This window comes from Vanessa atalanta, chromosome 3 (assembly GCF_905147765.1).
Source record: "Vanessa atalanta chromosome 3, ilVanAtal1.2, whole genome shotgun sequence".
Lineage (NCBI taxonomy): Eukaryota > Metazoa > Arthropoda > Insecta > Lepidoptera > Nymphalidae > Vanessa > Vanessa atalanta.
This window is the reverse complement of record NC_061873.1, coordinates 13,394,053-13,419,411: the sequence shown is the minus strand read 5'-3', so window position 1 is coordinate 13,419,411 and position 25,359 is coordinate 13,394,053. Positions and strand designations below refer to the sequence as shown.

General features: G+C 33.0%; 1 protein-coding gene across 1 annotated transcript; it reads right to left on the bottom strand.

Moving 5' to 3' along the window:
• Window positions 1–465: 465 nt before the first annotated feature.
• On the bottom strand, window positions 466–24,586 carry LOC125077010 (sodium/potassium-transporting ATPase subunit beta-1-like). The gene is made up of 7 exons (XM_047688780.1): window positions 24,291–24,586; window positions 7,267–7,395; window positions 4,942–5,058; window positions 4,433–4,533; window positions 3,406–3,501; window positions 2,527–2,683; window positions 466–2,013 (listed from the first exon to the last, which is right to left on the bottom strand). Exons 1-7 carry the CDS (start codon window positions 24,430–24,432, stop codon window positions 1,865–1,867), a joined length of 891 nt encoding a protein of 296 aa, XP_047544736.1. The 5' UTR covers window positions 24,433–24,586; the 3' UTR covers window positions 466–1,864.
• Window positions 24,587–25,359: the final 773 nt, after the last annotated feature.

Genomic DNA, 25,359 nt, shown 5'->3' with positions numbered 1-25,359 from the left:
AAATATTGTTTTTATAAATTAATTAAAGTAAACAGGAATGATATAGGAGGTCTAAATACGAATGAACGAATGAACAGATTAATTAATTAATTTTTAAACATATCTTTGGTTATTCTATGAGAAATAAAACTCCTTTAAAGCCGTTCGACACGATGATAAGAATCGATTCTATTTAAATAGTAAAAATACAATCACTCCTTGAATATTTTGACGTGTAAATTTTTTCAAAACTTCAATTGACAAATGTTTCATGTTAAAAATTTGAATTACAATGCAAAACACAACAATGACCACAAGTCCTTACAATAAAATTTCCAATTAGAACATATCGCCATGGAGTCTTTATTTTGAGTGTATATTTGTAAATATCCCATAAATGATGCGTTATGCAAAAAAAAATATGAAGAATTTTATATAAAAAAAAAAACATTCTAATATTTTTATTTAGGGTTTTTACTGTATTTAAAAAAAAAATCTGAAATATAGTCGGTTGAACAAATTTAATTACTGCTACCCAGTTTTGAGTTAACTCTCTTTTGGCGAGTACATTATTTTATTATTAATAATAGAAACTATATATTTCTTCAAAAATTTTTCTACCTAAGACGGTTGCGAGCTTGATTACAAATTAAGCGCTTGAAGCGCTTTATATATTTTGATAGTTCCAGAAGAAATGACTTTCGCAAGCGGCTTTTATATGTAAAATTTTTACATCTGTTCGATTTCAACTTTAATACACATTCATGATAATTATTCAAGTGGATCTTTTGAACTATAAATTACAATACCTATGTGCCTATGTCAAGAGCGTCACGGCTATGTACTTCAGGCGAAATAAAAACTAAATAATAAGTCTAAATAATAATAACGTCTCTTTAATTAAATAGAATCTGTAAGTTTCTTTTCGAATTATTATTTTTAATATATAATTTTATCATTAAAATGTATCGACTACTAAATTTATATTTCAACATATAATTTATACAGTATATTCCTACTATACACAACTTTAATAAAATAACTACCAGTGGTTTTCCATTAAAAAAACAAACACTCATTTCCAAAATCGTTAAAGAATTTAAACGTGAATAACTATTTAAGAGTACCTCATTTGGAATACGCAATCTATGACAAGAAACTCACTCTGTGATATGATATTTAATACAATAATCAAAAGATATAAGAGCCACGTTATTCAATGCATTATATACTTTATAGCAAGTGGACCGGTCTGACAGATGACATTTTTGGTAGCAAGCGTCTAAGATGTTATAGTCCATTCCGCGAATCGACCTCCTAGGGAATAAATTACTCGCACCTTATTCGTTAATGTGCTCGGTTAGAGATAAGCGAAACGAATCCGGCGTATAAGACAATCATAAGAAATTATTTGGCTAATGAAGGTCACGCGCATTAACCAATGAGCTTACGAGGGCAATTTCCGTTGGGAGCTCGTTTCGTGGAACGGAATTTAATGGTGTTGTTTATGCGTAGGGTATTTGTATGGTGACAGAGTCCAATACAGAATAGATCTATCACCAATGCAAAAGATAGAAAGATATCTGAACTGACTCAGATATCTCAAACAAACTTAGGTATCGCGTCGACAATCACAATCGAAATGTATTCAATCTTATATAGGCTAGGTATACACAGAGATAAACAAACTTTATAGTGTATACTTATCTTTAGGTCCTGAAACACAGTAATCTAGTTCAAGAGCTGGGGCGACATTATACTGTGCGTAATTGTTTTTTGCAATAACATTCATTATTATGACTTCTTTTTACTTATACTTTTTTCTCTTTAACTTATTATACCTATTGTATATACAGATATTCAACTAACGTGTTTTGTATTATTGTTATTCTTTTGATGTTTCTGTAGTGTTGACGGCGGTATCGTCGTCTATCTGCAGAAGTATACGGACGTACCCCGACGGCTCCTTGAGGCTCTTGTTGTAGACGATGTTCTTGGCCCACGCCCTGCATCTAATTACTGCTAATGTATTCGCTGGAAATAAAGAAATATATCAAAGGAGCTCTGGGACAATCTGCTTAACGTAGTTCAATATTTATATTTTAAAAATAAAAATAAATATTTTAATGAAACGTTACTTAATCTGATATTTATTATATTGTTAAAATTAAATTCAAATAAGTAAAACTATACAGATCTGATGGGAAAAATACGCCGTCCAGGACGCTGGCACTATTACCTCTCTGAGCCACAAGACTCAGTCTTTAAGCTAAATAATGAAACAATAACACTATCTCTCTCTCCGTTTATTACTTATTTAAGGAACTAGTGTTGCTAGATGTAATAAATATGTAATCACTTTAAGCTGGGACCTCGAGTTACTGTAAAAACTCAAAATTTTAACTGCGACCCTTCACAGAAAATGCACATCTCATCGTGTACTAAAGTGGCATATAGCAACTTAATCATCCATCCACTTAATGTAAATACTACGGAATGTCAGAAAATTAGTTACATAATAGAAGCTCCAAAATAATATAAACGAACCTGGTGGAGTAAATTTGACTGGCAATACTGGACTGATATAGCCGTCTTCATTGAGATACGGGTAGAAGCGTCCCGGCAAGCCGCGGCCCCATGGATACTCTATCTTCGTGTCGTTTTTGGAATGTTCCTCCCAACATGACACCCAGACCTGTTGACGCTGAAAAAATGATATTACAAAATTAATTTATTATCTTATGAATATTTCAAAAACTTATGTTTTTAGTAGGCGTTTGATGCCTAGACCTCTTAGGCTTCGTCTTTAGCGAAGTTTGTTATGAGATTAAGTTATCTCGTGAAATATGACAAACATTATTTCAATCTATTCTAATATTATAAATTCGAAAATAAGTCTGTCTGTCTGTTTCTCTTTCACTGCCAAACCACTGAACCGAATTAGATGAAATTTGTTATAAAGCGAGCATGAACTCTAAAACCTTTTTATGCCTAACTCATGAAGACCAACCCCTCAATTTTGTTTCACAGTTGACAGTTGACCTAAAATATCATCAGACATCCTACCGCCAAACAGCAGTACTCAGTATTGTTGTGTTCCGGTTTGAAGTGTGAGTGAGTGTAACTACAGGCACAAGGGACATATCATCTTAGTTCCCGAGGTTGGTGACGTATTGGTGATGTAAGGAATGGTTAATATTTCATACAGCGTAATTGTCAATGGGCGGAAGTGACAACTTACCATCAGGTGACATATTTGCTTTTATTTTTATAAATATATGACATATACTTACACAAGATTTAATGATATGTCTTTTTTACCTTTAATTTAAACCTCCAACGGACTGACCGAAATGCTTTGTATTTTATGGTACATTAAATCCCCTGCAAAAAATACAATATAGCTCAACGTTATTGTATACTTACTTCAATCTCTTGAAGGCTATTTATATATTCAACTAAATCGGCTGACATATCTTCTGGGAAATCCTTGACATAGAAATCTGGTTTCCAGCCATAAATCTGAAACATTGAGTAAACGATTAATTTCTAATAAATCATTCTAACTATAATGCGTTTGAAATGTATGATAATCAATAACGTCTCTAAATATAAAGTTGAAGTCATACTGACTAAATATCGGCTAGTATTATAATGGCAATCAAGAGTCGGCCATTTATGCAAGAGATACGTGCAAATTAAAATCAATACCGAAATACCAAACCTCCTTTATCCACGTACGCTTTTTACGACCACTTTTGAATTATCATTTTGCATAATTGTAATTAACGCAAAAGTACCACCGGGTGGAATGTAAATTCTACCGAGAAGAACTGGCATACCCAGTAGTAACTCTTTACCAATAAATATAGAAAGTTATAAATGTCAGTTAAATAAAATGAAATTTGTTACATACATATATATTATCCTGCTTGAATGTCAACAAGTATTACTATTAAGCTCCATGCTTTTTTATCATCTATATAATCTTTTGTTGTATAATATTTCTTATTAATTAAGGCTATTTTTTCAATCTATTTGAATTTTTGAATTGGATAAGTTAAAAATATCTTGCGGAATTTCCTTATAAAAACTAATACCTTGCCCCAAGGATTTATTGACTTTGCAAGATGGGGAAACTTATCCTTACATATGACGCCCTCTATATATACAATCACATTTTATGATGTCGTGGCAATCCTAGACGACTGGAGAGAAATAATAAGCAAGGATCAACGGTTTTGTTAACTTTCTGGGGTACGGAAGTGTATACTGTGAATTTTGTGTCAGAAAAAAATAACGTTTTTTGGCGTTAGGATATTGGGACTGGCATCTCCTAATCCAGAGGAAGATCCAAGTATAAATAAGTAGATACCTACAAAATAGGGTTTGACGGAGCCCTTAGTTACAAGATATTAATACATAATCAAATTAGTATGTTTCAATTTTTTACCTTATTTAATTTTATGAAGAAGCAAGGTGATTCCGGAAATCCGAAGTTATCTTCTACCGAACAATCTTTCTTCGAATTGAACCACGACTCGTTAGCGTAAGCTGAAACACAAATTATAAGCATATTTTCTAAAATATCCTCGTTATTCGTTTTTCAATTTCATTTAAATATGTAAAAATGTCTACTTTTAAATAAGAAAGTCTTTTAATTAAAAAGCTTTGTTCGAGTCCTTCATTTCTTCTATTAATTAACACATACAGCCAGTGTAATTACAGGCACAAGGTGTGCAACATCTCAGATCGCAATGTATTAACGAAGAATGTGTGCATACACACAATTACAGTTTCATTCACAATATTAATCTGTGGCCATTGGCCAATGGTGACCACTTATTTCTCAGGTCCATTTTCAAGTTTGTGATTCCTATATTGGCTCGAATTATTAACTTAACACAAAAGACAAAAATACTATTATTATTATTATCAAACATAATAATGCAATAGGCTTACTTTTAACAAAGTCCTGAATATCTTGCATGTAGAAGTCATGGCCTGTCGTATTTTCTGTAGAATAGTGGACGACGAAATCTAGTGGCTGAGGACGAGACGATACTCCTGGATTCGCACCTGAAACATTGAACAATCTTTTATCGATCGAATCTAATCAATTGCTCATATATAGAAATTATAACCCTGAGGGTTTAGACAAGGTTACAGAGTATATATGAGTATATATATAGTATGTCTCATATATGAATACCTCGAGAAATCTCCAATTCGAAAAATCGTAATAATCGATTTTAAAGTACCACCCCTGAGCATAGCCCACTCGAATCAAACAATCGATTATCGAAATCAAAAAAACACTGAATTTGCCAACTATTTCACATCCACATAAATACACCGACAACTTAGGTGGAAGTGGGTGCAGTGGTAACAAAAGTGATGATGATGATATCCTTGATTTTGGCCATGGCGACCATTACCAACTGCAAAGGAGACTATATAATGCACATGTGTACTCAAACCTTGGTTTGAGGAGAACATGGTGCCACTTTTAACGCTCTGTATTCCCTCATAATACGATGAAACGTCAAACCGGACATGAAGTATAAATGTAGTTATAGTAAGTAGTGTATAGATCCAAAGTGGGACGTTTTCGGGCTTTCCGAGGCACTAGATTGTATTAATAGCTGACATCAAAGTTCGACACTGAGATATTCTGAACAGAAAATACCAATGTATTTTTTACTAGACAGGGCCGAGGTTAGAATTTAACTCAGGAACTAGAGCCTTTTCTATATATAACCATAATCACTAGACCAGGGAAGCAGTGAACTAATAATAATAATAACAAGAATTAACCTGTTTATAAACCAGAACCAAAATGTAACCCTCTTTCATTCAAGCAGGCCATACAAGTAGACAGTGCTTCAGGATTCATATAGATTCTATCGATATGAACCAGCAAGAATTCAGTAGGATTAAAACAAATAAAACAAATAGTCAACTATTATTTAACATTCAACTAAAACACGGTTTATAATTAATGACGGTTAATGCCGTAATTAATATAACCGAGTATAATTGCTTGCTTCCAGCGATTATAATGCGTGATGACGAACACATACGATAACTGTGCAACATGAACATCTATATTTTTGCGTTTTATTTAGAGATCTATATACTCACGAAGGCGCGCCCTTCCACATGTTATAATCGGCGTGCATTAGTACGAGTGTCAATCGTGTTTACAAGATGTCTTAGTGTGCGTGAAAAGATTAACACGAGAGTAAAGAGAGATTTATACGTGTGCGTGTGCGTGTCTTACAATAGTCGCAGTAGACTCATCATGAGAATGAAATGAGTAGGCACCATTTGACGGCCAACTCTAGCACCGCGCTCGCTTATTGGTCAAATCAAATCGCACGCATTTCACCGCCTTCGTATCATACACTATTTGTATTGAATAGTTGGCTATCGAGCAGGTTCATCTGATGGAAAATGACTATCACCTCCCAGTGACATATGAAAACCTTGAGATGATTGAGATGAGATGATGATTGAGATGCTTGCTTGAGGTGCATTGCCGGCCTTTATTACACTTCCGTTCCTTTGCACGAAATCACTCCAAAGGATTACAGATGGCGAGGAAAGATAACAAATCAATATACAAACCCATTAGGTATATTTGTAATAATTAAACGATAACTTAACCTGGACGGACGCGCCTTCGTGAGTGAATAGATCTATGGTAATAAAATAAAACTATAAATATTGGAATTCAATATCATTCGTGAATACGGAGCTCGCGCCCTTCATTTACATTCATTTAAATAACTAATTAGTTTGATATTATGTTGTTGAACATTGAAATTCAACAAAACAATACTTGTTTCAAAGACAAAAATACACCGAATTACATTTTGCAACACAAATGTTTTGTGTGTATTGTGTATAAATAAATTGTTGTTAGCTGACATGTTTATCTAATCATATTTATTGAGTTGGTCTGCTTAAAAAAATATAAATAGAAGTGGTTAAAATGAAGTTCTTAGTTGTGGAGAAGAAGTGCCTCCTAATCTGAAGTCTCTGTCTTATAAGAGTACATCTATACTGATATTATAAATACGTCATTTTTTTTGTTTGCTTGTAGTACTAAGGAGCCAATTTAAAAAAAAAATGTTCGAAAGGAGCATTATTCCTAAGTGCTACAGTGTTGTTAGTAGAGCTAGCCGCACCTTATAAATTATACTTGTGAAAAGCCTGGGCAGGTCGCTTGTTGATTGTAATGAGATGTAAACGTTTACTTTTACCGTTAAAAAATAAACTTACCGATCAAGGAGCTCTCGAGGATGTATGTTGGTTTCTTATCGTCGAGGATGTAAAACAGTCCACCCATACACACGGCAAACATCACCGCCAGGACAGCGTAGAACACAAGGTAGAATGTTATTGCTATAGCTGTAACAAACGAATTAAAACGTTACTGAACCAGTAATGCTTAACGTTATAAAAAACCTTTTTTAAGTGATAACTTCTTATGGGAGGGTAAACCGCTTCGTTACGTAACGCGTTACTACCCCAGTCTGGCTTCCCTCTTAAGCATACGGCAGCGGTAAAATTTGCAATAATTTAATCCTAGTATAGTTTTAGTTTTTTGTCTGATCTCTTGTATTTTATTTTCCGCTAGAAGAGACATTACTAGCTAGCGGCTTAACGACTAAAAAACGCTTTAGTTGAACTTCGTACTTTGTGTAATAACGCACACAATTAGTAGATAGCACCCACCAAAAAGGGCAAGTGTGCACTAAACTAATATACAAATGTGCTATTATGAAAACGCATAATTTTATCTCATAGATCAATCTACTATGCAAATTTCTCGAGATAATATATCTTTTCCGCATAGCGCACAGTATTTGTCATACATAATTAATTAAATTAAAACAAAACGTCTACAAGACGGAATAACATTATTATAGGCTTTATTTTAATCGCTTGTTTAATTATTGCAATATTTATTAAGTGATACAAATACAGCTGTTTAATGAATGTAAGGCTTTTAATAGTCCGGCAAATAGGTTTCAATTTTTGCATTATATTATTCGTGGTTTCAACTTACATATTTATGTCTTTTCATTATTTTTCATTGAAATTTAATACTTATATATTTTTTGAAATAACAATACTGAATTTAATATTTAATGCTAGCTATGCCCGTGACTTCGTTTCGTTAAAAAAAAGTTATTGTTCAGTTCGCAGCTTTTACAATAACTTATTAGTTCTGTAATAGGCAGGTTTTGTGATATTAAGTCGTTGGTAGGAGACAGCCGACGTGACGGCGGAGTGGTGACATGCGCGAAGACTGCGTTTGGTGCTGGACAGTATTTGGACATAGCAGCGTGACTTTATTATTAGCTATCTGCCAGTGAAAGTCCTGTAAAAATCGGTCCAGCCGTTCCAGAGAATAGCCGAAACAAACAAACAGACAAAAATTGTATAAAATGTTATTTTGGTATTCGTACCATGTGTACATTCATATGCATTTAATAAAAAGGGGTTATTTTAATATTACAAAGAGACACTCCAATTTTATTATATGTGTCGTAAATGCCATCTATTGCTTTATCTGACACTTAAAAGAATGACACTGTCGTCTTTAGTACGCTTGAGTGAGGTAGATGGAGCGGCGGCGCGGCGACTGGATGAGCGACGGTCGAGGGTTGACAGCCGTCATTAAAAAATAAAAAATATAAAAAGAGAATGAACGATTTTAAAAGAGTAAATATCATTTGAGTTTAATACGATCTCTCATCCCTCTAATTACGAATCTGACAACGAGGTCCTCATTTACTTTTGTTAAAAATATATATATATATATATCTAAATCTATACTAATATTTTATTTTGCAACTCTCTGAGATGACCTCTGTCTGTTACGATTTTATGGATAAAAACTTAAACCGATTCTGATAAAATTTGTTATGAAGCAAGCTTGAACACCAAGGAAGGACACAGGCATTTTTAATTCCCAATACCTATTCAACCAACACCTAAAACGCGGACCAACACCGAAACCGCGGGCGATGTAGGGCATTTTATTACTTTGCTCAACTGTTTCACAGATTTGCATTTGTTTTGGTTACGGTCAAGCAATTGAACTACTTATGTAGTTTAGTATAAATAGTAACCTTAAAAATGACGTTAAAGTAACGAGGATGATAATAATTGCACAGATAGAGCAGTGTCATCATGATATACGCTGACATAATGGATGTCCATTACTATACTCGCGTCTAGGAAAAGATTACATCCCACCAGGATGTTAAAGTATTTTTGTTTCTGTTCACTGGTTGAAATTCAACCATTATAGAAAATTTAAGGAAATCATAGTATATGACTATGAGGACCACCACTCATCATATATTCTACTATATATGATGAGTGGGTGGGACATATCCAGACAAGCTTGAACAAAACCATACCACCAAGTACTATATTCAAGATCAGATATACTATATCAATTTCATATAGAAAACATACTATACTACACAAATAAGAAACAGTAACTAATAATCTATATCCAACTAAATAGTCTTTTATATTTGTTTTCACTCAATAAAACTTGCTTTATACATTTTGCAATTTGATCCAATAGGTTACCCAGACATTTGAACAAATGGATGAAAAATGACGTAACGCTTGCGGTGAAACGTATATATATTATGTCGGTTTCGCTACGAGATCATTGGTTTGATACTGACTTTATGATAAATGCCTGTAAATGTTCCCCCCTAGGCTAAGTCTCCTCTCCTCTTTTGAGGAGAAGGTAAACAGGAAAACTTACTCTACGCTGCTCCACGCTTCTCATCCAACTCATGCAAGTTTTCCCACGATGTTTTCCTTCAACCTCAAACACGAGATGAATTGTAAACACAAACTAGGCACGTGAAAATCAGATTAATCGGTTAAAATTCACATCTTTAAACCACTTGGCCGTGACTGCTCAATAACTATTAATTTATACAAAATGTAAAAGCATGTGACAGAATGAACTATTCTTTCTGGACGCCGAGACGAAAAACTTATGTAATATATGTCACAAATTAAGAATTAGTACGTGTAACATCTTGTGATGAAATATATGATTAGTTAATAAATTTGTACAAAAGTATCCGGTAGTAGTTTAGTTTCTTACATTCTGTAAAAAAATATCGGGTCTGTTATGGTGTTATGTTTATCGATATAGCTCCATCCCTATCAGTTTCTCCGACCCTGGTATAACCTTGTACGTGTGTAAACGTCATATTTTTATAAAATAATGCAGACATAATGTAAAAAGGCGCTCGTTCAAGTTTTTACAGGAGCTGTCATCGAGAAATGGAAATAGTATAATAAAGAAGCGGTATCTAGCCTACCATATCTGACTCATAGAAATAAACAAGAATAATTTAAAAATGTACCATTTCGGTGATCGACGTATAAACGTTTACTAAATTGCGAAAGAGATCTATAAACCGGAGTCGTGACGTCAACAGCGTCTAAAACCGAACTGTAGGGACGGAAATAGACAAATACGTCCTTAGTGTAAATAATTCGCCCACACCGACAGACGTGACAGCGAATGGTAGGCATTTTCATTGTTAGGACGGCGTTTTTACACAAAATTGAAAAAACGATGGTGTACCTATGTCGCTAAAATATAAAGACGGAAAAAACTGACATTTTTAAAAGCTAGTAAATATGATGTTTGCATCGGTTTCAAAATTTATAACTGAGAAGAACTATATATAATTAAATTATTATGCATCATCATTGATACTATAATCGACGAATTTATCTACACGCATTTTTATCCTCTATCATAACTCAGCAAGAACTCACTTCGTATCTCACTTGTTAAATGTCGACAACAGATGCGCTATTTTGATGCGTGTAGTTATAATACATACTTAGTTAATTTTGCATATTACTTTATGAGATTTCACAATCGTGTTCTGCGGTGAGTTTTTTAATAAGTTAAGTCGAACAGTATAGCGCTATGTAACAAACTTCGAGTGCAAGTTATTATTGTAAGCCACAAAGTATTATTAGTTCGACTTCATGCCACATTATGAAAATTTAACGCCAGTATACAATATTAATTTGGTTTCACAATTTTAATGTATGTATTTTATGCAAGCAATTGTTTATAAAAAGTTACATCAAGAGCCAGACAAGTATTACATATTCATATAATCATTTTAATGACACAATAAAATAAAACGATAAAATATTAGTCTTTAAACAATTGTGGTTTATTTATCAATTTATTAAACATTTCTGCGGATTATTTATTAATGTTAATTAAATTATTTTAATATAGCTATTTACTATTAATAACAACTTTGAAAGTTCTATGTGAAACTAAAATCTTCAAGTATTTCGGTCAAAACAGACAAAAAAATAGCGTTACCTTAGAATAATTCGCATAAATCCAAAAATTTATATAGGTGTTAGGGATACTGTTACAAATAAAATGTAACAACCTTACCGATCCTACGTCTGCTAAATAATATTCAACATCAACGGTTAACGTATATTTTGCATTTTCTCACTCGTAGAGCATGCCATTATCCACAAAAAACGTTCATATACTTTTTTTCTACGAATCAAAAAAATACTTTTGATTTCTCCTCAGGGCCGATAATGTGAAATTATCGGCCCTGAGGTCTGGAACTCGTCTAGTCGTCTGGCGAGACAGTTCATGACAACTGTTGAGAACAACTTATATACACGATTGATGAAGAGTCTTAGTGAGGATGAGTCTGTAGTTTTCCAAGGGGGTTTGTGATCCTTCTTGAGAAATCAGTACCACCGGTGGCGTGTTAGGGCACACTAGTCGTCAGCACTGATTACCACTGGTTTCTCCAATCTTAGAGAATAAAACTGCCCATGAACACTCAACTTCACTAACAAATCACATATCACATCATCCGGCGTAGGCATTCGTCTCGGGAATGGTTCTAAGGGAAAAGAATATGAACAATTGTACTAGGTATGATCTGCAATTTTTGTCATACATTTACATTATATTTTTAACACTTACTTCTTATGATAAAATTACAAAAAGTCAATACTTTTAACCTTTGACCTTGAATACTTTTTGTTCTGCAGAAGTAGGATCGGTGGCCATTGTAGGCCATACAATTACCTAGTAAATTTGTTTATATTATTTGTTTTATATATATTTTTTTATTTTTTAAACAAGCAAGTGACTACCACCGCCCATGGACATCTGCAACAGCGGGGAGCTTACAGATGCGTTGCCGGCCGTTATGGGCTGTACCAATTTTCAGCTCTACGTGATTTGAAATGTCTATTTTGACCGGACTATATTTAATTATTATTTCTTAAATTACGATCTCTAAATTATGATGTCGTTTTTTTTTAATCTGTGGCCATTTAATAAATCTATAAGCATATTAGTTGGATTTGTTCCCATGTCCTTAACACATTCGAACAAGCCAGAAGGACTCAGAGTTTAAAATAAGAATTCAATTCATTTATAAAACGAGTGACATACAAAACGATCTTTTTAACCTTGTAAATACAAAGGCGGGATTATAAAAAGGGCCATGGGAACGATTTGTATTGAAATACTTGAATGGCTATAGAAAACCCATAAGAGGGCTGGTAAATAAATTAACAAAAGGTGGAATTATTATTATTTTATGTTTAGTTTTTTCGGAAAGACACGACGTACGTAACATAATTAAATAATTAATTATTGTCAAAGAATTATCTCTAATGTCAACGTCAATTTTTTTTTTTTAATATACTGACTATAGACATTAGCGTTGTAACAAATATTAAGCCATCTGTACCTAACGATGAAAAATTAAATATCACAACAATAGTTTTAGTTTTTTGTAAACTATATGTTGTTAAAATTATCTGTGGTAAATAAGTTGACACTAATGACCTAGATGTTACTATTATCAGCAAATATATTTACAAACAAATTCACTTTGGGGTACACCTTAAGGAGATAAACCACATTTTGTTACTTTTTTAATTACGAAATTTTAATTATAATAATCGGAATCGATGACAATTAATCAAGCATACGTTCTTACATACTTATTTAATAATATATAAATTCGAAAGTGAGTTCATTTGTTACGCGTTGACGTTTGAAGCGATCATTATGACATTTTACATACAAATTGTAAGGGGTACAGAAAACAACATACCGTACATACCATCTGACCCCTCACGCGGTCGAAGCCATGTGCGGAAATTAGTTATTAAATAATTAATAGTCGGAAAAGAGATGTAGGATATGATAAAAGTGACGATATTTAGTGAAATAACTTGACCATTACTCCAGATTGGGTACAAATGGTGTTGTCTCTTGGATTATGTATTTGATACAAAGAAATAAATCTCAGTTTGAGAATAATGAAATGACAATGACGAAATTGTCGTTAATAATCATGTGCTTAAAAAACAAAAACATAAATTAAGTTTAAATAATATCATTTAAACAGTATACAGTAGAAAGAGATAGAGAATATGAGGAAGAGAGGGCAAGGTTTTCTGGACGGTTTTTGAAGTACTGCGAGCCGCGTAAAAAAAAACTATAATGCTACCACATCAAACTAACTAAGGAACGAAGATTTGTGATAATAACTTCATGATAGATTAACGGCGAATTGCGTGGCCACGTCTGTGTTTTTTTTGTAAAACAGAGTATAACAAAACTAATTGGAACCCTGGTCTCTAAATTAGGAAAACCTTAAGACTTAAGACCCGTGTCTTAGTATATTTATACTATATAATACATAATGTGAGCATTTATTTATAACCAAGGTATTAATATTTAAATAAATAAATATAATTCACGCCGTGAAAGCTCAAAACTATATCAGAAATTGTGGGATATTGACTTTAAGAATTATAACGTTTAAATAATACGAAGTCTGTATTTACAAAATAACCCTGCTTGCTTTGAAAACTCAAAATAAAACAAACAGCATACAAAACATACTAGCCGAATAACCTTGAGTACCTAAAATTACTAAAATTTACATAACAAATAAAAGCATTCACAAATTGTACATCACTTTTTAACGGTCCATTCCTGTTGGGTCGCAAAGGGAATAAACCCAAGGTCGAACTCGGTTAAAAGGGAACGCCGCTGATCATGATATATGATCTGTTTATGAATTGGTTGGAAATAATTTTGATTGTACACCGTTCATAACTATACAAGCGATGTTTAACTTTATTAACGAAATTTCACATCAACCAGCATACAGCTCTGGCCATAAATATATCGTTTGAAAAAACTCAAATAAATACATATTTATAATGTAAATAAAATCATCCAGTGGAAATATAATTGTATTGTTTTTTTTATCATTATATTGTACGATATTCATACCGTTGACGAAGTTCAAAACTGAATCTAAAATAAAGAATAATATGTATACAAACTACTTTTCTAAGATTAAAAAAAAATCTATGTGATATGCCAGACAATAATCTATCTCTGTGCCTTTCATTCAAATCCGTTCAGCCGTTCCAGCGTGATTGAGTAACAAAAAATCTATTCCATCCATCCATCCATCCATCTTTAACATTCATAATATTAGTAAGAATCCAACTAAAGTAAAATTAAAAGAATAGACTTGTACTTGTTGACTAATGTTTGATTAAGTTTAATTTCTGTAGCCACTGAAATATCTCGACTCCAAATAAATATAACGATAATAACTTAAAAAAAAAAATACTGACAAAGGAAACATAGTCGAATGCCAAAAAATATTTGGTTACTACATGTATTGTAAGGATTTGTGTTAATGAAGTAATACACTATGTAGTAATTTTCCATCATTGTTTTAACATATTTTAACAGCCGTCCTTTACATTTAGGTCATGGCTAAACTAGCCCATTATATACTAACCAGTCTATGAATTGAACTAACTGTTCAGACAGTCATGTCGCTCACAGGGCTCGGTTAACAGGAAAAACGGTTATTTATAGTAATTACGATGTGAATCTTGAAAATTTAAAGTGTTCTACCTACGTAAGAGATCATTCAGTGATGTGCGAGTACGACATACTCGTCGGACCACGAGTCACGGGTCTGAAGCGGTAGAGTTTATGTTGACAAATGCATGTATTTGTTTCAGCTGTCAAGTTTATTTGTAGATAATGCTTGAAATTTATTAATATTTATGCAGTTTGCAGTTGAAAAACTAAGCTTAACCTTTGAGTTCGTGTTTCTCGTGTTTTGGTTTCACTAGTCGGCTGCTTGTATTCTTGTCACCATTCCACGCGGTCATGATTTGTACAGAGGCTATTTTTGATTTTAGTCTGTATATAGTTATGTAAGTTCTCGTGTAAATAATTCTTATGTAAATAAATCAAAATGTAAACATTTCGATGAGGATTATTACCGTGCCAATCTTATGCCACGCGGAATATAAATTACATACCACAATTTTAAGTGTTTCTTATGAGAGAGATAAATAATAACGGCTTTAATTCATGGATTATTTTGGCCGCTCCTGGCTGGTAGTCCCATGTGGGTGAAAATAAAACTACATGATAAGGATAAGGAATAGATCAGGCTGAATGGATAGTACCTTTTCCTTAAATTTACATTGTGTCAGAAAAGAATATAAAAAATACACATTTTGCAACATCAGTATTTTAAAATAAAAATAAAAAAAAAACAACAATTTAGTAATAAGGATTTGAATTTCGAATATTGAAGCAAATTTAAGATCCATATGGCTTCACTTGTCGATCTAAACTTCTGAAGATTATTTAATAATATTATTCACTAGCATAACGACACTAACGATACTTAAATGATGTAGATTTATTAACATTATGTTTAAATTCACATTGTCCCATAATGCAGGCGTTGTTATAAACCAATGTGCTAACTTAAACGCTAGAGACGCCTTATATTATTTTCTTTTGTCCCACGCTCCTATTACTCATCGTTACTAAGAATTCGTTAGTGCATAGATGTGGCAATAGTTTGTCTTATGTTTATAGGTTAGTTTTAACCTCAATAGATTAACGATATGGACCGAATAGCGATCTGAAATGTAGATACTCATCATATATTCTACCGCCAAACAGCAATAAGTATTGTTGTGTTCCGGTTTGAAGGATGAATGTGAGCCAGTGTAACTACAGGCATATCTCATTTACCAATGTTGGTGGCGCATTGGTCATGTAAGTAATAGTTTTAAAATGCACCAATCTTCAAGCAATGGTGCCATACCATCAGGTGGCATATTTGCCCATACGTCTAGCTATACAATAAAAAAGATCCATCTAGATTCTTCAGTTTGTCATCGCACCTATTCATGATACAAGCTTTTTCGTCAAGTAATACAATTTCTCAATTCATTTCAATTTCAAACAATAACCAGCTCAGGTGAGCCAGTGAGCTAGTATCGAAACGTCATTAAATCGAAGATTAGATGCTGGGCAAGCATTTGCTTTATTTGTTTTTGCTATTCATCTCGTCATCAGACGCGAAGAAAAGAGGATTATATCTGAAACTGATGACATTCTTCTACACATGTACCCAACTAATGCAACAAGAGCAAAAAGTTCGATCAGAACATTACATAATACAACTAACTCATAATAAATCAAAATCATAATATTTTTTATTCAAGTGGGCTCATGAATCACATTTGAATCGTCATGTTACCGTGTTGAATTAAATGTAAAGCTACAACCGGTTCGGAAAGTAGATTCTAACGAGAAGAACCGACCATTGGTCATATGGCTTAAAAGGATGATTCCGATTCACTAAATCATATACGATTTGTTTATTATTAATCAAGCGTAGGAATAAAATATTTTTTATAATACTTAGTTAAATATCGATTACGAGTCACGAGACTATCCGTAATAAATTATTCGCTGCGCTTTTAAGTACTTCATAGAAATATCTTTATGGGGTACTTGGATTAAGTTATCATCGTGAAACGTTAATTTACATTTTACATTACATTAGCAGCCTGTAAATTTCCCACTGCTGGGCTAAGGCCTCCTCTCCCTTTGAGGAGAAGGTTAGGAGCATATTCCACCACGCTGCTCCTATGCGGGTTGGTGGAATACACATGTGGCAGAATTTCGTTGAAATTAGCCACATGCAGGTTTCCTCACGATGTTTTCCTTCACCGCCGAGCACGAGATGAATTATAAATACAAATTAAGCACATGAAATTCAGTGGTGCCTGCCTGGGTTTGAACCCGAAATCATCGGTTAAGATGCAAGTCAGTTGAAATCGCGTCACGGGCGCGTTCTGGAGCAAAGAGTATATTTTTAATTTTTAACCGACTTCAAAAAGGAGGTTATCCATTCGTGTGTTTTTTTCCGATTTGGTTTAACCAATTGAGGACAGGCTTTAAGGATAGTTACAGTAATCGTAGCAATATGTAAATGTTATTATAAATATTTATTTAAGTCAATACTTTTTTTTTAATTTCTACTCTGCACACCTACTAAGAATCATTCTGTTCGTCTTGACTCATTAAAAGTCTCTTTACAGCAGCGTTGACTGCACCTTCTGTGTCATTTATTTATCTTTTAAAGTTTATAATTAAATAATATATCAAAGTAAAAGTAATCGCTAATCTGTTTATTCAACTGATAGCTCTGTGCATTAATATGCAGGTAATATTTGCGAACAACCAGCAATATTTTTTTAATGTAATTTGCCTGCTCGTGGTTTGAATCTGCTGATAGGTTAAGGTTTAAAGAAGTTTATTTCCAAAAAGAACAAAGTTCGCTTACAAAGAAAATTTTAAAATTACAACTACAATTAATATATTACAAATAATAAATAGAAGTGATATTAAACAAGATCAGCGAAAACCTCTAATATATGGGTTCTTAATCGTTTTTTTAAATATATTTAGAGATTTTGAATTTACAACACTTAGAGGCAAAGAGTTATACAGCTGTGCTCCTTCAAATGAAATAGTTTTAATGCCGTACTTGGTTCGTGTTTCTAGTTTATATCTTAGTGCGTATTGATATTTAAACTGTTAATATTTTCAAGTAAAAAGAGTTTGACTACCTAATTATAAATTCAGGAATAGTTACAAGATATAAGTACTTAGAATAATATGTTATAAGTTATATAACAAGTAGACGTAATTCTTTGACGCGTGGGTTGTTTTCTGTGTAAATTAATTAAAAACAATGCAAATGCATGGAGAAAACACGATCGCGTGTATGATAGGAGTCGCATTAATTTAAACAAACCATCAAACTAAAGTTTTATCATATATCAACCATATAAAGACCCCGTTTAAGAATAATATGCGCACAGATGCAAACAGTATTCTGGAGATCCCTCATCTCCCCAAAAAATATGATTAAGAGGCGCCTGATACGCACCAAAAGCAGTTCTCGAGTATCTTAATGTTGAATTTAGACAGGCACGATAGCTCACTACGCTAAGCAACTTTAAGTCTATTATCAATTAAAAAAATATATATACTTATATTAAGAAATCTTATCATTTATTTTTGGTTGTCCGTACATAATTTTTCATAAATTTTATCATTAAACTTATAATAGTTCTAAAATTGTACGCTTTATTTGTAAAATTATGTATCCGGTATCCGGTTGAATACACGGCGGTCCGTCGAGTCCGGGTGACGGTCCTGACTAGGCGACTAATAAGAATATCCGGCCATTCTTCTTCTTGGCCGGATGACGGATAGTAACCGAATATCGTTACGTCTTAAGTGTATCCGCGTGGCGTGTGCACACAACAGATAAAAAAACAGTGTATTATTTTACATTTTTTAAATCTGGTAAATATTTTTTAACTTTTAAAGACATTTTTTATAGAGCCTAAGTGGGATAGGTATAGTTACTAGGTATATACTGTTTTATAGAAGCCTAAATGATGAATATAGTTTATGCTCGTATATGTGTGTGTGAGATGTACCAAAGTGTGTGTGTTCGTGACTTTTTGCATTATAGAAATATGTTAGTGCAGCACAGTAATCGTTTCTTGTTTTATCCTTATCTTTATTTACATTTCTATAAATTATTTTTATAGAGAAACATTTTTTCCTCGTAAGGAATTTTTATATTTTTCCTCATATATTATTACATTATTATTGTAAAAATTTAATATATTTGGTTAAAAAACAAAAACAATTTTAAATTAAAATGAAATTAAATACATAAAAAATAAATTTATTTTTAACGTCTAACGGCAACTATAGATTTAAAAATATTTACTTTTAAAATAAGAACACACATTTTTTAATTTTTAAAACTATAGTAATAAACGTCTCAAATAAATATGGCGCAAGAAGTTCATAAAGGTCTTTTTCAATTTGCCCAAGTAAAAATAAGGAAATCAATTGCTGCGAAGACCCTGGCCCCTAACAGAACAGGGGGCCGTAAAATTGAGCAGAAGTCAACTGCATTTTTTTTTTACAGTACATTTTCATTAATAATCTATACTGTTTTCCTAAGCCTGATAGCGTTACAATAATTCTAGTTATTTGTTCGCAAACTCAAAATTGACGTTCCTTCGGGGATTGAATTACGTAAATAATACAGTCAAAATAATGGTGGTTATCGAGTTCAATCGCCGTACGATTAATTGAAACTTGTCGGATTAATTACAGATTGCAAACAATTTGTTACACAAATATTGTTATGTGTATTATTGGAATCGATAAAATTTCTTCGGTTTACTCAAATAGTGAATGATCTTTTTCATTCATTTTTTTACACACCAAACGATCTGAATTGATGAATGACTGAGATGAATTTTGTAAATTCAAATGAAGACAAATGTAGTCGATAAGGCAGCTATTCATTTATCGTCATGACAATTAAACCAAAAGCTTTGGATCCGAATGAGGAATCTACCAAACATCCTTCCATAGTAATAACAGTAAATAATATTTACGTGGAAGTGGTGGAAGGGCTTTGTGCAAGCCCGTTTGGGTAGGTTATTACGTCACATATTCTACCGCCAAGCACCAATATTTAATGTTGTTACATTTGTTAATATTTGGTCCTACAGCCACAATGGATATAACATCTTAGCATTGGGTGACGTATTAGTTATGTAAGAAATTGTTCAAAATTTAATACGGCGCCAATGTCCATGGGCATTCGTGACTTACCACCAGTTGGCCCATTTGCCCGTCTGCCTACCAGTACCATGAATATATATATTATGTTTACTTTATTAGCGATGTTTTTACTTTATACTTTATACATTTGGGCGTACGTCCAATCTTAAAAAATATGCGAAGAAAATGAACATTAAGAATAACAATAAATGAATTTAATAAATTACAAGTGACTCCTAATTACAATTAAGATTATTGTTAATTAAAATTAATAAAGACAATAACGCATACATATAGAATGTTAAAAAAAATATTATACAATTTACAAAATACTATAACAAAGTATCTGTCACACTGCTGAGCTAAGACCTCCTCTTCCTTTGAGAAGAAGGTTTGGAACTAATTCCATCACGATAAACATGATGAGAATTTCATTGAAATTAGCCACATGCAGTTTTCCTCACAATGTTACCCTTCACCGCCTTCACGAGATGAATTATAAGAACAAATTAAACTCATGAAAATTCAGCGGTGTTTAACTGGGTTTCAACCCGCAATCATCGCCTTAGATGTACGCGTTCTAACCACTGAACCATCTTTACTTTACAAAACATTATATAATATATAAATTATGCAACCATCATAATACATTATATGTTAACTATATTATACTTATGTAATTATGTATATATTTATGAAAATCAACGAATACTAATTATAAGCTTTTTATCAATAATATAATCTTGTACCAAATAACATGTCTTGTATGTTACTGGTTTTATTATAAATAAATAAATAAATAAATATTGGACAACATCACATACATTACTCTGAGCCCTATGTAAGTAGCTCAAGCACTTGTGTTATGGAAAATCAAAAGTAACGACGGTACCACAAACACACAGACCCAAGAGAACATAGAAAACTAATGAACTTTTTCTACATCGACTCGGCCGGGAATCGAACCCGAGACCTCGGAGTGACGTACCCATGAAAACACACTACTCGACCACGGAGGTCGTCATTAGTAATATGACTTGCTAATATTATAAATCTTAAAAGGTATGTGTTGTAGGTTTTTTTAATAATGAATTCTTGAACATTGGACGTATTAAAAAAACTAACCCGGGTTCGAGACCGACGACGGCTTTTCAACCGTATCATTTTTAAATTCTCAGTAACAGCTGCCTGGAAGTTCGGCAGGGGCTGAGGTTTTTCGTCTATGAGCGGCTTGTCCCGACTGAGAGTAGGTCTTATCATCGTTAATACTAAAAATATACACAATGTCTCATTTTTTCAGTAGGTATGCTGGCTAAAAATTTTTAATTAGAATATTAATTCAAGCTCACTTTAAGATTTATCACGAAAGAACTTTGGAGGGGTTTTTGAGTCCCTTAGCGTTACAACACAAAAATATTTTTATCTCAAATTAAAATTAAAATTCAAAACTCTTTATTTAGAGAGAGATTATTTTATATAAAATACTGACGCTCCCAAGAACAACATCGTGGCTACGCCAATTATTTTCTCGTAATTTCACAAGATTAATATAATGGGTAAAAGCTAATGACTTCATAAAATAAACAACCAGCGCAATAATGACAATATTTTAAGTGTTGAGCAAGTATTCTTTTATTGTTTTTGTTAATAATATCACGCGGTTAATGGCACATTAGATATAGCAATGTATGACCGTCACCTTGACACAGACGGCCGCCGTTTCCGTCAAAGAAACTGCACTTATCCGTTAAATCTTCGACGTTCTCATAGAATCAGATTAAACGATCAACGGCTAAATCAAAAGCGACTTGAACCATCTGAACGGAATTTCAATACATTTTAAACAAATACAATCAACGTAGGCAGTTTGAGCCAAATGTATTTTTTGTTAATTACACCTGCGCCTAAATTTAGTTGATATATATTTTTCCATACTTAAAAAATATTTAAAATGTACGCATCATTATGCGTAGACAAGATTTAATCAATTTTAATTGAAACGTCAGAAACAATTATTCGATCAACTGCCAAATCAAAAGCGATTTGATTGTCCCACAAATCACCAGACTGTGGGACCATATTTGGCTAAAGTACATTTTGAATTTGAGCAAACACTTCAATGATTTCCTCTCAGCTAAACGAGCCATCTGTTACACAATCAGCTCATTGATTATTTTCCATATATTGATTCCGTCAAATAAAATCCCGGAGTGTTCTTGAATCTATTAATTTGTATCCATTACAATGTTTATTGCGTCCAAGGTTCAACTGCACGGTTCGACGTTATGGTATAGGCCTAACAAAGTGCTGAATACACGCCTAGGTCAATGTCGAATTTGCAATGGAACTAGATAACTTTACGGTGACTACGCCCAGATTATAATACAATACATCGGAGTTAGAAACAAGATGCATCCTCTATGAAAATCCGATAACTTTTTAGATGCTTATCTCTGAATACCATATGAATTAAATTGTTTGTAAAATAGACTTCTGGTGCAGACTAGTTCGCAATTGTTGTTATTGTTTTCATGATTTATTTATTTTTTCGTTAAATATACTGGCGGACGTAAAAATTTACCGTCTGATAATGGTCACTATGATGTTTGTAGGATTACAGAGCCTATAGAGATTTGTATTCCATTAAATATTAACCATTTATTACATTTCGGATACGCTGCCAACCTTAGAAACTTATGTCCTTTTAGTCACACGGGCACACTTACCTTACAAACTGGAGCACAACAATACTAAGTGTATATTTCTGTTTTGCGATAGAATATGTGATGAGTGAGTGAGTGTGGATGTAGGTAACACAGACGGGCTAACACAAAGTCTTTCCGTCAAGATATTAATTACAAATTTTACTTTAAAAAAGAGGCAGATTTGCTTGTTATTATTATGTTAACGAATCCTCGAAAGGTACCTGACCCTAAACCTAACGAGAACCCTAGGAACCGGACAGTCCCTTCATCCAAGGTTCTCTATTTTATCTACAGACCATCGGTGAGAGGACTGCACTCTGTCTCGTCCGGCTTCGTAGACGAACTGCATCTGCCTTCCTAGCGAAGCACCTCCAGTGTTGGCTGAGCCGGGGGACAATTCTACTAATATATAATGGTTATGATATGTTCCCGATTCTATTTCGATCAAACTTCGACTTATGTTGGTATAACAGGAAAACGGCTTAACGGCAACTTTACGTTACCATTCTATTGCGATGAAATGATAACTTGTTAATAATGGTATTGGTGTCTATTGCAATGCCTCATTCACCATACGAACCGAAACACAGCAATACACAGTATTCATGTTGGACGATTGACTGATGAATGGATGATACCCATAAGGTCTGGCACAATGCCCTACCACAAGCTTAAACGTTTTCATTTCATTTTTCATATTTTCGATAGAAAAAAAAATAGATTTTAGAGTCACAATATTTAAGCAAACAAAATATTTTAAAAGGTCATAATATTCTCTCATTTTCAATTAATTTTTAACGAATCACTTCAGATATTATTGTAATATTTATTTCTATGTCTTCCGAGTAGGTATACTTACATTATTTAATACAATATAGTTATCGAAGTTTTTATAAAAGTTATTCATGGATTAAGGATGACAAGAATAAAACAAAGTACGTTGACTTATGTAGATAAATCTTAACAAAACAAAATAACAATGTACTTAATTCAAGTAGGCTCTGACAAGAACTTTCTAATAACGATTTTATAACCACCGGTAGGAAATTTTGATCTGCCGAAAACTCATTAGAAATCATTAAAAATTAATATCCATTCACATTACAAAAAAAGTACCACTAATTGGTTTTATTACAACATGTTTTAATCTATAATATTTATTAATTTTCTATTATTATTATTATTCCCATACAAAATAACTACATCTATTTGATAGGTCTGGATCAGACAGACATAGATCGTAACTAAATTAAACACCTGGTTATATCACGCTGCTCCAAATCATTTGGATGTCTACAAGAACACGTCTGCCAAAGATTTAACATATAGGTACTATACACGAATATACAATCTCGGTACTTCAATAGTCGCGATGGCATTTCAATGGGGTATTAAATACATATTAATAGCTTATTTATTGTAAACAATAAACTCCATTGATTGTGTTTAATAATTATTTATGATGTATGTATTGTGTTTGTTACAGAAATATTTATTTAATGGAATTAACTTACCCCATCGTTTAGGCGTTCGGCCCAGGAATGTGTTTTCATCCCGGTCGTATATCGCCCTCATAAATGTCTCCCCACATGATCTATTGGGGGGAGGACCACGAGCCCATACCGTTGTCTCAACACCATTCAATTTACTGGCCATTAAAGTTATGTTCGAACAAAATTTTTATAAAGCAAACTCAAATGTACGCGATAGTTCGAAAGTTGAATATAATACGCGATCAACCGTCACATGCGGCAGAGTGTCTGCGACTGAGCTGCGCGCGCGCATGTACCGCACGTGCAAGGCGTCAAATGACATGTGTGAGCAATCGTATGCTATACGCAAACTGAGGTTTTGTCCAAGCCAAGGTATTTCTGGATAAATGATCGATCTATGTCGAGTAAAAGATACATTTATGTGTGATTTAATGGCAAATTTTCCGAGTTAATGCAACGCTTTACAAGTTTACATACACCAGTTCACTTAAGTGATATTTTCCGGACTTTATAAAGAGGAAATATTAGTCGTTACTATGCAGTAGTTTTCCTCTATTATGCATTTATTTTTATTTTTTTTATTTCGATTATCATAATTGCAAAATTACATTATAACATGTAGTTAATTTATGTTTTGAATTCGATACGATTTGACTTTAATGGAATTTACCTTGTAATACTTCAATGCATATGATAATAAAAAGAGTCGAGATGGTCTAGTGAAAAAAAAACCACTTGAATCCAAAATGAACATCGCGAGTTCAAATCTGTAAACACCGCTGAATTTTTAAGTGTTGATTTTTTGTTTATAATTCATCTCGTCTTGTAAAAACATGAAGAAATAGACATGTGTCGGATGAAATTCCATTGGTATACACGTGCATATGTGTGCATATGTGTGCATATGGTGCCAGGTGTGGCGTTACTTTGACAAATAGAAATATATTGACATACTATGTATATAAATATGTGCATTTTGCAATATGTTGGTAAAAGTCGCTGCTCGACATTAAAGACATTCTAACGTGACATTTTATTGCGAATACTTCTACATATTGTTGTAACATGTATTCATCTTATGGCATATTAT